General features: G+C 40.2%; 1 protein-coding gene across 2 annotated transcripts in view; it reads left to right on the top strand.

Annotated features, from left to right (window-relative positions):
• Nucleotides 1–2107: 2107 nt before the first annotated feature.
• Nucleotides 2108–14416, top strand: part of LOC126383676 (homocysteine-responsive endoplasmic reticulum-resident ubiquitin-like domain member 2 protein) — a 30365-nt gene continuing 18056 nt past the window's right edge. For both annotated transcript variants that reach the window (XM_050034272.1, XM_050034271.1), the window contains exons 1-8: nucleotides 2108–2199; nucleotides 2676–2990; nucleotides 4207–4284; nucleotides 5719–5832; nucleotides 6150–6280; nucleotides 8104–8217; nucleotides 8310–8597; nucleotides 8836–8950. In XM_050034272.1, the coding sequence (XP_049890229.1) occupies nucleotides 2844–2990; nucleotides 4207–4284; nucleotides 5719–5832; nucleotides 6150–6280; nucleotides 8104–8217; nucleotides 8310–8597; nucleotides 8836–8950 (987 nt within the window). In that variant the 5' untranslated portion in view covers nucleotides 2108–2199; nucleotides 2676–2843. The remainder of the gene's footprint in view (nucleotides 2200–2675; nucleotides 2991–4206; nucleotides 4285–5718; nucleotides 5833–6149; nucleotides 6281–8103; nucleotides 8218–8309; nucleotides 8598–8835; nucleotides 8951–14416) is intronic.

Consider the following 14416-nt stretch of genomic DNA (forward strand, 5'->3'; position numbering starts at 1 on the left):
ACTTATATTTTGCACTCCACCTGCAAGACTGAGACAGCTCAGTGTTTGCAGTGAACATTTCTCTCGAGAAGACTGTGTAAAACCACAACCAAACAAGCGAGAGAGATGCTTGCTGAAGAGCGCTGCTGTACCCAAAGATCAGGTAAAGTAACACTAAATACCTAAAATGAATGACTTACTAAGAAACAGCAGATTATGAAGCACAGGCCACCTTTTCAGAAATGTGTTATTTTATTGTGTTTGTTGTCCGCTGAGAGTCTGACTCAGACAGCTGACCTGCAGTATAATACAGTGTGTGACATGCATAGGAAAATGGAAGTTGTAAGGTTGAGAAAATGTAATGCCAAATATTCTTATTACAGCACCCACTTAGAATGATTTGGATTTTGTTGGGGTAGACCTTTTTTCATTTTTCAAGAGGCTAAAATAAGCTGCCACCCTCCATCCAAAACAGTGCAGTGCTGATGTGGTGGTACTCCTGTCTGCCTCTCCAAACTGGGAGTGTTCCTACTGCCATCTACTATGTGTAATAAACTATGGATAAGTACCTCATAAAGCCCCTCTTAAAAAACCCTTATTATCCCTTTAATTAGCCCTTTCTAGCTTTATTTGTGTAGGACTAATGCAATGCATTAAATTAATCCACAATATTTTTGTACATATATTTATAAAACACATCTGTACAATTAACTGTGAGGAAACATGTACAATTATACATTTAGTTCAGTTGTACACACTCTATGCTAATGCTATGGCTAATAAGAAATAACAATGGATCTGATAGGTCACACCTGTGTTTACTACATACCACCAATGACCTGAATCATCTTTGTTTTTAATGTGGATTTCTTTGCTGTAATTCACGTCGCTTGCCTGTTGATATACCAAAATATTATGCACACCGCTTTCCAACTGTGGGACTCGTATTTGATTTATTGTACTGAATGAACAAAGAGTTTGTTTCACTGCTGCAGTGCTGGCCTAGATCCTTACAGTGATGAGTACTGGTTATCATTTGGAAATCTGCAAAAAAACAAAAACAAAACTAGAGACAATCCTGAGACAGGATCACATAAATGTGGACCAGGGGCAATGGCCTTTTCCGTACTTCCTGCCCCCTACTTCTGGCCCCCTTGCTCTGACCATGGCCATCTTTGAACTCGACCTTCATTTTGATCTTAACTACACACAGTTTCGTGACTGCATCCTGCATGGTTGTCATGCTATCCTGTTGAAAAAATCTGTCCGCAGACAGACAGACAAACACAAGCCAAAGTACTCAAAACCTCTTCTGTGGCAGTTTCACTTTCACAACCATGATGACACACACAAACAGACTCACACGGTGAAAACTATACCAGCCGCTTCAAGATTTTTAGCAGCTGGTAAATACAGAGAAACCTTTCTAAGGACACCAAAAGTTTTGTGTTTTCTAAAATCAAACAGGGAGCTAGAGTATGGTAGGTGTAATATTCTGTGCCAATACCAAATGGCAGTCAAATTGAATCACTTCAACTGCAATAAACCGTGGTCCATCATGACACATCCAAGCCCTAATCAATCACTCAGCCAGGCAGTCAGTGATTCAGTCTTTATGTTCTTAATTCATATGTTTGTGTTTTATTGTTTCCAATCTTCTTCTCCATTTAAGGCTGTAATTGTATGAGTAGATTCAGAAAAACTGCCTGTAAAAATACACTCCGCTTCCAATTTATTAGGTACAAAAACAGAAGCTAATAGGAATATAGTCTAACACAACAGCCATCCAATAAATCTTGCATTCATGAAGGCAATAATGGTTTTGTTTCAGAGAGGTGTTAATTCTTTTTTCATTGCTAATTTGGAGGATGTACGTTGTGGTTCTGTTGAAGCATTCTACTGAAAAACATTTTATACTAATTAGTCAGTCAAAAATCTAAATATTGGGATATTCCAATTCATGTAATTGCTTATTTATTATATTTAATCCTGGCCATAGTCTGCATAAAAAAATATCTTTATGGTCATTACCCAAACACTTGCTTTTGTCATCATGTCCCTGCTGTAACGCACACTTCTACCAGTGGGTGGCGGTAATGCGCCATAAACAGTGAGTGTCGACTACATTCTGAAATCCAACGAAGAAGACCAACACCCAGGTTTAGTCAGGGGCTTGGAGTTAAAGTAGGCTGTGTCTTTCGGTCACCGGAGGTAAACAAGGTAGGCAAACAAGATATGTTACGTCTCTGTTTGAGACGAACATCTTTATAAAACCAGAGCGATTTAATCTGTCGAGCTGAGTATGCTAGCTAACAACTTTTTCAGCTCCAAATGACTGACATTAGTAGCAGAAACCTACTGAGGCTAACGTTAGCTTAGCCGGTTGTTAAATACTCCTAACCGGTGCTGATGGAAAATTTTATTTTATGTCATAGATGCAGCAAGGTGTATATCTATCGGTACGAGCTTGTTATAAGAGTGTAGTTGTAATTAACGTTAGACGTTTGTCTGGTTAGACATATCTAAGAGGACACACCGCATTCACACCACCAATGGATAATTCTTTAATATTACAGTAACGATGCAATGCTTAATTTGTTTGTCTGGCAGTGGCACAGATTACTCATATGTAACGGAATATATCTAACTAATGATATTGGGATCACGCTAACCTCCTGTTTTCTTTCTCTCCTTAGGCACCAGCTGTAAACCATCTAAAGTAAACACCTTGCAGCTGTAGATAAACACCAGACTTTACAATAACATTAAAGCTTCGTTCCGATGGCGTCAGAAACACATTAGAAAACTAGAGGAACTGTAGTCTTCACCCTCTGTTATCCACTGGAGACAAATGGTTTCAAGTTATGGATCAAGGTGTTGTGGACAGTCCTGTCACCCTTGTCATCAGGGCACCCAACCAGAAGTACAATGACCAGACCATCAACTGTTGCCAGAACTGGACTGTAGAGAAACTCAAAGCACACCTGTCAGATGTATACCCAAGCAAACCAGTGAGTATTTGTGCCCCAGTCTATCTAAAGCTGCTGAGATGAGAACATGAATTAATGCCAGGGCCTATTTCTGTGCCTCTGTGCTCCATCCTACTTTCCTCTGTCACTTAAGTCAGCTGATCACCTTTGTAGAATCACAAGAAGAAGTTACATCTGGTGTGTTGTGGGGTTTTTTGGCCTGTAGTGGGTAGTTTAACAGCATACTGTGGCAAAAAGCATGTTGAGTGAGAAACTGGTGACATTAACATGTAAGAAATGTTCCCAGCCTGACACAAACTGTTGACTAAGTTACTTGGTATGCATCGTCAGCCCTCTGCGGGATGGTATGTATGATTTTTGTAGAATTTAAACCCAAGAAGTGAGCTGTGTAAGATAAGATCTAACATTGTTGCCTCTTGTTCAGTGTCAGACTTACAGCTCCATTCAGAGCGAGTGTAGAGGAAAGGGACTTGGCTGGTATTGTAGCCAACATTTTCTGATTGAACTCTTCTTGCTGTTTGAATTCTTCTACACTTCCTTTGCGATACTTTTTGATTATAATAAAAGTGACACAGACCATTAATCTATCCTCTGAAGTAAAAGAAGTCAGGTTTTCAGAGTCATATTAGCTGAAAGAGCCTTGGAGTCTGTAGATTTGACGTCACAATAAAAGGAAGGTGTTAAGATTCCTGCTTTATTGTGCTGCTGCTAATCTGACTTTGCTCCATTTCATGATGCAATCTTTGTAAACACAAAGGGTCAGACTGCTCTCTGAGGTAATCTCTGTAAGGGCCGCACACTTGTTACTGTAGTTTAGGAGACAATAACAGTGGCATGTTTAAGAATCAGGCATCTAGAACCAAAAGTAAAAGGTTCTCCATTCCAACTTGGCCAGGATTTTAAAAAAAGGCAATTAAAATTCTTGAATGGTCGTACAGTGAATGTAGGCTTTAAGAGGACACACTCTGACCTTGTTGCACTGCTGGGTTAATCCACCCATAAAGCTCACTTATTCCTATTGAGGTTACTATAATCTCATCCTCATTACTGCCTCACACAAATGCTCTGCCTTTTGATGTGGTGATATGGACCTGTTTTCCTGCTTATTGTTGTAGTTGACATTTGTTGTCAGTATTAATAAGAAATGTTTGAGAGGGGCAAAGAACTGTATTCTGCACTTGTTTGCTACAATGCATTCTCCTGTAACCCAATTATCCTTTTAATTTTGTTTTTTTAGAGCTCCAAAGACCAGAGGCTGGTGTATTCTGGGAAGCTGCTTTTGGATCACTTTACCTTAAAAGATGTGCTCAGAAAGGTAATTTCTCTAGTTTAATCATTCTAAAGCTAATATTAAGAAGCACACAGGCTGCCTAATTCTCTGTTTAAACCAACTGCATGCATTATGTAGGTATGTGGACACCTCTGTCAAACTCTCTCGTGGTTTGAGCTAAGTCGCAATGTTTTGCCAAACTCCCTTTATAAAATATGATGTATTAACAATTCTTTACTTGTCCGCAAAAACACATAACTCTAGAAACGCAAGATAAAAGGCGTCGTATGTCCACAGTATTTTTGTCATTGCATCAGTATAATCTAGAGACATAAACTGTATCTGTATGCAAACTGTACATTTTGGATTATGTCGCCTCAACTCACTACCAGCCTCCGTTTGTTAGCTGCGCTGTTTTAGTGGTAGGAGACCGTAGGGATGAGAGGCAAACTGTTTCCCACTGAAATATGTGCTGGTTGGTGGATCAGATACACACAGAATTAAATACAGACTTTTGTTAACACCACAACTCTGCCAATTTCTCCTCATTTTCCACAATACAAGAGAACCGAGACTTGTTTACATTCTTGTGCTTCCCTGCTGTCCCCTCCATGTTTACCGTCTACCCAGTCTGCTGCTTTTTGTTTGGTGCTAGAGGGAGCGCAGCTATTAGTTGTTGTCAATAGCTTTGAACTTCAGTATTTGCATGAGCCAAGACTAAAACTTATAATCGTATTAAACATGTTTGATTTTGTCGGAATGTCAAGATGAGAAAAAAGACTGACTTGGACTGAGTTTTATGACCACCTTACACTAAACGATCTAGACCACGGGAGAACACACCAACTGAGGTAAAACTCAGTGCCCCTATGCACAAAGTGAGGTCTATGGAGATTGGAAAATAGTTTTCCCAGTTTGGTCAGGACTAGCTTGACTGTACCACTGAGAGCTCTGACCTCACACCCCTCAAACACCTCTGAAATTGCAACATGGACTGTGAGCCAGGCCTTATCGCCCAACATCACTGCTGGCTGACCTCACTAATGCTCTTGTGGCTGAATGGGAGCAAACTCCTGCAGCCAGTTTCCAAAACCTGGTGGAAAGCTGTCACGGAAGAATGGAGGCTGGTACAGCAGCGTGCAGGAGCTATGGTTTTAGCTATAGTTTAGTTCAGATGCATATTAGGGATCTATAGCTTTGTAATCAACAGTTAGATTGACTGATGCAAAAATGTCTATATACTGGTATATCACTTACCAGTATTATACAGATATGAATATATCATAAATATAACACTTTCTTTTAACTTCAGTTGTTAAAGCAAATGTCCAAAAAGTAGATTTAGAATTTTTTTCAAGTGTTTTAAATTTCTTAAATGATGAACTGTACAACCATGAAGTTCAGAAGTTTATCTTTATTTTCTTTGTACATGCAGTACTTGGACTTGGACTGTTTAATGAGCTGTATTTGCTTCTACAGCAGGATGAATACCATATGCTCCATCTGGTGTGCGCCTCACGAACCCCTCCCAGCTCCCCGAAGCCCCCCCGCAGCCGCAGTAACAAGCCTCAGGAGAATTCAGCCGGTCCCACGGTGGGTCAGCCATGCACTCGTCACACCTTTCCATTCATTTCATCAGCAGTACATTTCCTTTCATCATCCAGCTCAGTGCTGTAATCTTCACCTCTGAGGATTTAAAAAAGGCCACTTGCCTTTCTTTCAAGATGAATCATAGTTTAGTTTAGTTTAGTTTATTTGTTTATTTGAAAAGGGACAACGTACATTAATCAACATTTTAACAAAAATGTGAATGCACCCGAAATAGCCGAGAGGCTAATTTTCATCGGTAGTCCGTTTGCCAGTTGTTAAAGACATCATAAGCCTGGAACCTTTTTTTATTCTGGTTACAGCCCCTTCAGAACTCTGCTGCTCCATCCACTGGTCAACACAGCCAGTCATCCACAGGAGAGAGCAGTGATGGACTAGGACAGCGAACTGGACCTTTGCCTTACCACCAGATGTATCCGCAATTTATGCACAGGTAAGCTTTTGAGCCGGTGAAAGTTTGTTATCTGCTGTAGTGTAGACTTAAAGGGTATTAAGGAAGGTGACCCACCACAGCAGCTAAAGATTTTTGTGGATAAAGCCACACCTATGGATAATTTAGGTGCCAAATATCACATGAGCATTGCTGCTCTCTCCAAGAAAAGTCCTGTAATGCCTGAATTAAGCCACAAGGAACATTAACGTAAAAGACACCTATATGTGAATGAGAAGCCAAAAAACGTAAACGCATAGATGAAGTGAGCTGTTTTGTATTAAATATAACCTATTTTCAGGTCCATACTTGTATTTAAGGTTTCTACAAGAACATGTTTACATGCTTTAATGGTCAAAACGCACTTACAGTATTTTCCTCATACGGTCTGTGCTGAAACACCTGTACTCACCCTCTGTCTAAGATGCTCTGTTTTAGTGTTCACTTTCAGCCCTCCTCCTGAAAAAAGCCTGCTCTGATTGATCAGTGTTTCTGGTTCTCTCGGCATCTCTATAGTTAGTACATTTACATGCACGCAGTAGTCGAGCTAAGCTTGGACTTCTCGTCTTGTCTGAGAATACATGCAGAAGAGAAAATTGAAACTTTCTTGGTCAGAAAATTTCTGACCAAGTACGTCTGACTCCGCCTTGATAGGTGGTGCTGTGTCCTTTTTAATATAGTGCGTATTGAACCAGTTCCGGTTGACCCGAATAGGAATCTAATGATGCTAGCTGTTGGAGCATGATTGTAGTTTCCACGTCCGTCCAGAAGTGTGTCTTGGGCTTCTCAGTCGCCATGGTGTTTGCTTGTTTGTTTTTCCGGTAGTTACTGAAGTGCTGCTACATTATCTCCTTCTTTTCCTACGCAAGTATGTAAAGTATGGGAAAGTATGGAAATAAATTTGATCAATTTCCAGGCATTAAAAAGTATGGAAAATGAAAAGTAAAGTATGGAAAAATATTTATGTTTCCAGACTATTACCACTGTTCTAAAATACTGTTTTCTAAAATAGAAAATTAGGTATTTCCAAAAATAATTTAATCAATCCGGATCGTGTTTTATGCCGGGCCAAGCACAGTTTGTGTGAGAGCAAACGTCTCAGAAAACATACCGCCCCTTTTACCTGATTGACAAGTGGTATGTCCAGTCCACTGCCCCATGACCCTCCTCCAGCCCCCCCAGGTATCAAGTTTCACTCCAACATTGCACCTTCGACAAGAAGGCGAGTTTCACGTGGTTCACAATGGGTAGATGCAAGTTTTTGGATGGATGGCTTGACAATACCGTATATAAATAGTGGTTGGTCAAGGATTCCCAATTCACACACAGAGCTAGATGCAAGCTTTGTGTGAAATCGTTTGACATCGCCAACATGGGGGAGAAGGTGATTCTGAGCCACATGAAAGGAAAAATCACTGACGTCTCGTTACTGCATCGCTTGCACCCAGAGTCACAACCTTTTTGCCTCAGCCCAGACATTGAACTTAGAGTTTTTATTTGCATGTCATTATGGTACTTGGCTACAATTGCCTATTAAGAATAATTAAATATGATGTGAAATATGATACACTGATATATTTACTCAGATGTCGCATATTCTCTGAAAAAAAAAAAAAAACGCAGAGAAGTCTAGAAATTAGGGTATGGAAAAGTACGGAATTTTGAAATTCCAAATGTGTAGGAACCCTGAGTGCAAATTTAGCCTCTTTGACAGTTGTGGTTCATGTCAAGTTGTGGTTCATGTCAAGTTACTATGTATGTGTGTGTGTGCATGTGTGGGCAGGTTAAATGTCACTGTTTTTCTAATGCAGTGTTTCTATTTCCAGCTGGAATCATTACTCCCCACAGTCAACTCCTCCCACAACCATGCCCACTTATTACAACCCCATGACACTAATGTGGTGGCAGCAGTTGTACGCCCAGCAGTATTACATGCATTAGTAAGTCCCATCCTGTTTCAGAAGGTTTACTGAGCCTCAATCCTGGCAAATTAAAAGAGTACTATTCTCTTCTCCTCTCTGTGCCTTTCCAGTCAGTTACTGGCTGCCTCCTCTCAACACCTCAGGCCAGACCAGCCCTCAACTCACTCTAACCAGGCTGACCCGCTGAGACAGAGGCCTCAGGCAGATCGCCACGGCAATCCGGAAGTCCAGATGAACGCCCAGGGAGGGGAGATCTTGAACGAGGAAGAGCTGAACCGGGATTGGCTGGACTGGGTGTACACATTTTCACGTGCTGCGATCTTGCTTAGTATAGTCTACTTCTACTCCTCCTTCAGCCGGTTTGTCATGGTGATAATGGCCATGCTGGTGCTTTACCTGTGAGTGCTGTTATGCTGCTGTAAATTGATTTGGCAGAGGTTTTTGTCTCACTGCAACTACATCAGAACAGTCTTAAACAAGAAATTGAATTTGTTATCCCCTGCACATTGGCAGATAGAGCCTTAAACAACTCTCATATTACTCATAAGTATATTTTATTTTGATGGATAATGATATTATTTGTTATTGGCAGGATGTGCAAAGTTTGTGACGTCAGTTGGTTGTTTGTGTCTGCAGGCATCAGGCTGGCTGGTTTCCCTTCAACCTGGAGAACGAACTCCAGCTTCCTGGAGACAGAGTCAATGAGGACGATATGGAGGGAGAGCCACAAAACCACGACTTACAGGAAACGGTAGCTGCCTGTCATCCATCTTGGCTTTGCCAAGAACATTACCCACGGCTGATGGGACTTTTATCTGTAACACAAGATTCTATCTGCAGTGCAAGTCATTAATTGACGAAGTACAAGGTTCCAGATATTTAAAGGGTTTTTGCAGAATGGTACAAATACTTAGAAACACACTCCCTGTTCGGTTACAGTTACAATGTAGATGCATTAAATAGCTGAGTTAAAGTTAAAAATAGGGTTGGATTATCACCCAACATTTTCATAATAGATTAATCATTTAAACAATTTATTAAGCACAATGGCCAAACATTTGGTGGTCCAAGTTTCTCAAGGTGAGGATCATATCATTTTAAAGTTATATCTTTATGCTATAGATTGTCTTTCAGAACAAACAAACAAACAAAAAAAAACAGAAAAACAGGCTATGGTAAACTGTGATGGGCTTTTACTAGTTTCTGCCATTTTATAACCTAAATGGTCAGTTAAAGGAAAAGAGAACTGGCAGATTATTTATGCAATAAATAAAGTCATCGCTATTTGTAGATGTAATGACAAGGCAAGATAAAAATGAAAGCACGCCAAATGGCAGGGATGAAAAGAGTACTAGAATATTGTACTTAAGGGGATAGTTCAGGTGGGGCGGCACAGTAGTGTGGTGGTTAGCACTGTTGCCTCACAGCAAGAGGGTTCCCGGTTCGATCCCGGGCGTGGGAGCCCCTCTGTGCAGAGTTTGCATGTTCTCCCTGTGTCAGCGTGGGTTCTCTCCGGGCACTCCGGCTTCCTCCCACAGTCCAAACACATGCAGATTGGGGACTAGGTTAACTGATAACTCTAAATTGTCCGTAGGTGTGAATGTGAGCGTGAATGGTTGTCTGTCTCTATATGTCAGCCCTGCGATAGTCTGGCAACCTTTCCAGGATGTACCTGGCCTCTCGCCCAATATCAGCTGGGATAGGCTCCAGCCCCCCTGCGACCCTCAAGAGGATAAGTGGTTAGAAGATAGTTCAGGTTTTTTGATGTGGGGTTGTACAGGGTACGTATCCATAGACAGTATATTACATACAGTGGATAGTGGATACAGAAGCTAAGCAATGTATTGCAGTGGAGGGATTCAGTAACAAAATGTTTTTTAACCACCTAAAAAAAATCAACATCAGTTTAAACTTACTCTATATAGAGAGTATTTTTTACAGCTTTACCTGTCCATCAGACAGCCTGTTTTGACGGGGAGGCTGTTAACAGCTTCAGTTCTCCATCTATGTTCTCGTCAGAGCTGCCAAACTCCATTGGGAAAAAAAGTAATTTTACCTTGTTGAACATGAGAGCTGCTGGTTTCTCTGCTTTGATCAGTTAGTTAGTTTGTATAATGTGTGACTTGTGTTCACTAACTGAAGTAATCCTTTTAAACATCAAAGTCACAATTGCACAAACAAAATAACTGATTGAGGCAGCAGTAGACCAGCAGCTCCTGTGTTCAGTAATGTTAATCACTGTTTTTCTTGATAGTCTGGCTTTGAAGTGAAGAATAAATCACTGTCTGATATTAAGATAAAGATGTGAAAATACTGAAGATATAGCATACACTTAAACTAATGTTGATGCTTTTAGGTGGGACTTTTTTAGGTGGCTAAAATACGTTTTGTTGCTAACCCCTCCACAGCAGTACATAGCTTAGCTTCCTTGTTGGACTCCAGTCTGTTTCTCCAAACTGGGGGCATGCTGACTGCCATCTTACTGTATTTGATATACTGTCTATGTATAGGCTAAATACCCCATACAAGCCAACTTAAAAAACTGAACTATCCCTTTAAGTAAAAGTAGATACTTTAAAACAATTTTACTCGAGTAAAAGTCCCCGTGTGAAAATGTACTTGAATAAAAGTAAAAATTAGGTTAGTGAAAATGTAAGGCAAGGCAAGGCAAGTTTATTTGTATAGCACAATTCAACACAAGGTAATTCAAAGTGCTTTACAGAGACATTAAAAGCAACAAGACACAATTTAAAACAATAAAAATAGTCGATTAAAAAGGGAAATAGAAATTGAGAATGATAGTGATAATAATAAAATACAGTAACATAAAATAAAAACAGGCTCAATACATTGAACAGTCAGGATAAGAAAAGAAGTAGAATAATAAAAGGCATAAATCAGCAGTGTGTAGTTAAAAAGTACGGGCAGTAGAATACAGCAGGTAAGTATTTATCTAAGAGTACGCTTCAGTAAAACAATAGTGTTTTTAGCCCTGATTTAAAGGAGCTGACAGTTTGAGCAGACCTCAGATCTACAGGAAGTTTGTTCCACAGGTGAGGAGCATAATAACTGAATGCTGCCTCACCTTGCTTGGTTCTTGTTCTTGGAACACACAACAAACCTGTTCCAGATGACCTAAGGGGTCTGGATGCTTCGTAGGGAACCAGTAGATCAAGCATGTATTTTGGTCCGAGACCATTTAGGGCTTTGTAGACCAGCAGTAAGATTTTAAAATCTATTCTTTGACTCACAGGAAGCCAGTGTAGCGATTTAATGACCGGTGTAATATGGTCCAGTTTCCTGGTGTTTGTAAGGACTCTGGCGGCAGCGTTCTGAATCAGCTGCAGCTGTCTGATTGATTTTTTGTTAAGGCCTGTAAATAAGCCATTGCAATAATCCAACCTACTAAAAATGAATGCATGAATAAGTTTTTCCATGTCTTGTTTAGACAGAAACCCCTTAATTCTAGCTATATTTTTCAGGTGGTAATAGGCAGATTTAGTAATAAACTTTAAATGGCTGTTGAAGTTCAGGTCTGAGTCAATAATAACACCAAGATTTCTGGCTTGATTTGTAGCTGTCAATGACATAGAGCCAAGGTGGGCGCTGATCTTTGCCCTTTCATTTCTAGGGCCAAAAATTAATACCTCTGTCTTTTCTGGATTTAGCTGGAGAAAATTCTGGCACATCCAGTCATTGATTTGATGAATACAGTTACTCAATGAGAGTAAGGGACTGTAGTCGTGTGATGACACTGAGATATAGAGTTGTGTGTCGTCGGCATACGTATGATAGGAGATGTTGTGATGTTCCATAATCTGGGCTAGGGGTAGCATATAGATGTTGAATAAAAGTGGTCCGAGAATGGACCCTTGAGGAACCCCACATGTGATCGTAGTTCGCTCAGATTCATAGTTACCAATTGACATAAAAAAGTCCCTATCTTGTAAGTAAGATTTGAACCATTGTAGCACAGTGCCGGTGAGTCCCACCCACTTTTCCAATCTGCTAAGTAGTATATTATGATCAACTGTATCAAATACAGCACTGAGATCTAGTAATACCAGGACAGAGGATTTGCACGCATCATTATTCTGATGAATATCATTTAAGACTTTGATAAGTACAGTCTCAGTGCTGTGATGTGGCCGAAATCCAGACTGAAATGTGTTAAAAAGATTGTTTTGCATCATAAAAGTATGGATTTGCTGAAAGACAACCCTTTCAATGATTTTCCCCAAAAATGGCAGATTTGATATTGGCCTATAGTTACTAATTGTTGTGGTGTCCAGATTTCATTTTTTTAGGAGAGGTTTTATTACTGCAGTTTTCAAGGCCTGGGGAAACTGGCCTGCTTTAAGAGAAGTATTTATTATCTGCAGTACATCTGGAGCTATGCAGTTAAAAATGGTTTTTAAAAAGTGTGAAGGCAGAATATCAAGGCAGCATGTTGTGGGCTTTAATTTTGAAACCGTTTCTGTTAGAGTTGTGTAATCTAGGAGGCTAAAATGTCCTAGATTAACCGGAGGACAGGAAGGCACAAGTGTTATCATTCCTGAGCTGGAGCTGCACACTGCCTGTCTTATCTGTAATATTTTGTTTGTGAAGAAGGCTGCAAAGTCATTACACGACTTGTTAGACAGTAGTTCAGGAGGGAGTGATGCTGTGGGGTTGGTCAGTCTGTCCACTACAGAAAAAAGTGTGCGGGCAATATTACTGTTTCTATTGATAATCTCTGAAAAATATGATTGCCTTGCATTCTTCAGTTCCTGGTTATAGTTGTGAAGACTCTCTTTATAAATGTCGTAATATACCTGGAATTTGTTTTTTCGCCACCTGCGTTCAGCTTGTCTACATACTCTTTTGTATTCTTTAACCAGTGTGGCGTTTCTCCAGGGTGCCTTTTTCCTGCCTGACATAACTTTGGTCTTAATTGGGGCGATAGAATCAATAACAGTCATAACATTGGAACTAAAACTGCTTACAAGGTCATCAACTAGAGCTGAGGGCAGGGTTTGTGATGGTGTAAAACCCAGGGTAAATAATGCACAGGTGTTATCATTTATATAACGCTTTCTGATCACCTCTGCTTCACTTTTCATAGGATTAGCAAGGGTGGTCATTTTGAATGAAACACAGTAATGGTCAGATAAAGCGACATCGTTCACCACAACCTCAGAGATATTAAGACCTTTGGAAATAATTAGATCTAATATGTGTCCTCTTGTTATGTGTTGGTTCTGTGACATGCTGAGAAAGCCCAAAATTATCCAGAATATTTAACAGTTCCTTAGCACACCCATCTGTAAGATTATCAACATGAATGTTAAAATCTCCCACTAAAACAACACAGTCAAATTCCATGCACACAATAGACAGCAATTTGGCAAACTCATCAAAAAACCTTGCATCATATTTGGGGGGTCTGTAGATGAGTGGCAACATATTCAAAGGAGTCAAATTGACCATAAAATATTTGCTTACACTGGAAGCTGTCCTTGAACAGAGTGGCAACTCCGTCTCCTCTCTTATGTATTCTTGCTTCACTAAAGAAACTAAAATTTGGAGGGGCTGTCTCAATTAAAACTGCTGCACTATTTTCCTGACCTAGCCAAGTTTCAGTTAAAAACATAAAATCAAGTTTGTGCTTGTTAATAAAATCATTGATTAAGAAGGATTTGCCAGCCAGAGACCTGATATTTAGAAGTGCTAGTTGTGAAACGTTATCTGGCATAAGTTTAGAGACAGACTGTGTTTGACATGAGATACGTATCAGATTTGATGGGTTGACTGTCCTTGATTTTCTGCAGTTGTTTTTATTTTCGCCATGCCGCCGGCAGAGTGACATTGCCGGCATAAGGGGGAAAGCGGCATGGTGACCGTCCTATCTCTTCTTTTCTTGACATTCTTTCTGGGACAGAGACAATCTCTGCAGGTTTCTTGTAATGTGGAGGACAGAGTCACAGACCGTGACGTCATTATCATGGGAGGCGGTTGTTGTTTTTGGAGCAGTAACTGTCTGTCTGTCTGCTCCCTGTGTGCTGACCTTCCTGCTTATCAGTGCATATATGTTCTGATAAGATGACTCGATGGTGTGATGTATGTTGCAGCCAAGATATCTGGAGCCAAGGTTGTTTGGGTGAATCCCGTCTGACATGAAGCGGCTTTTTATGTTCCAAAAAATATTAAAATTGTCAATAAATCCAACCTGTTGCTC

This window comes from Epinephelus moara, chromosome 22 (genome assembly GCF_006386435.1).
Source record: "Epinephelus moara isolate mb chromosome 22, YSFRI_EMoa_1.0, whole genome shotgun sequence".
Lineage (NCBI taxonomy): Eukaryota > Metazoa > Chordata > Actinopteri > Perciformes > Serranidae > Epinephelus > Epinephelus moara.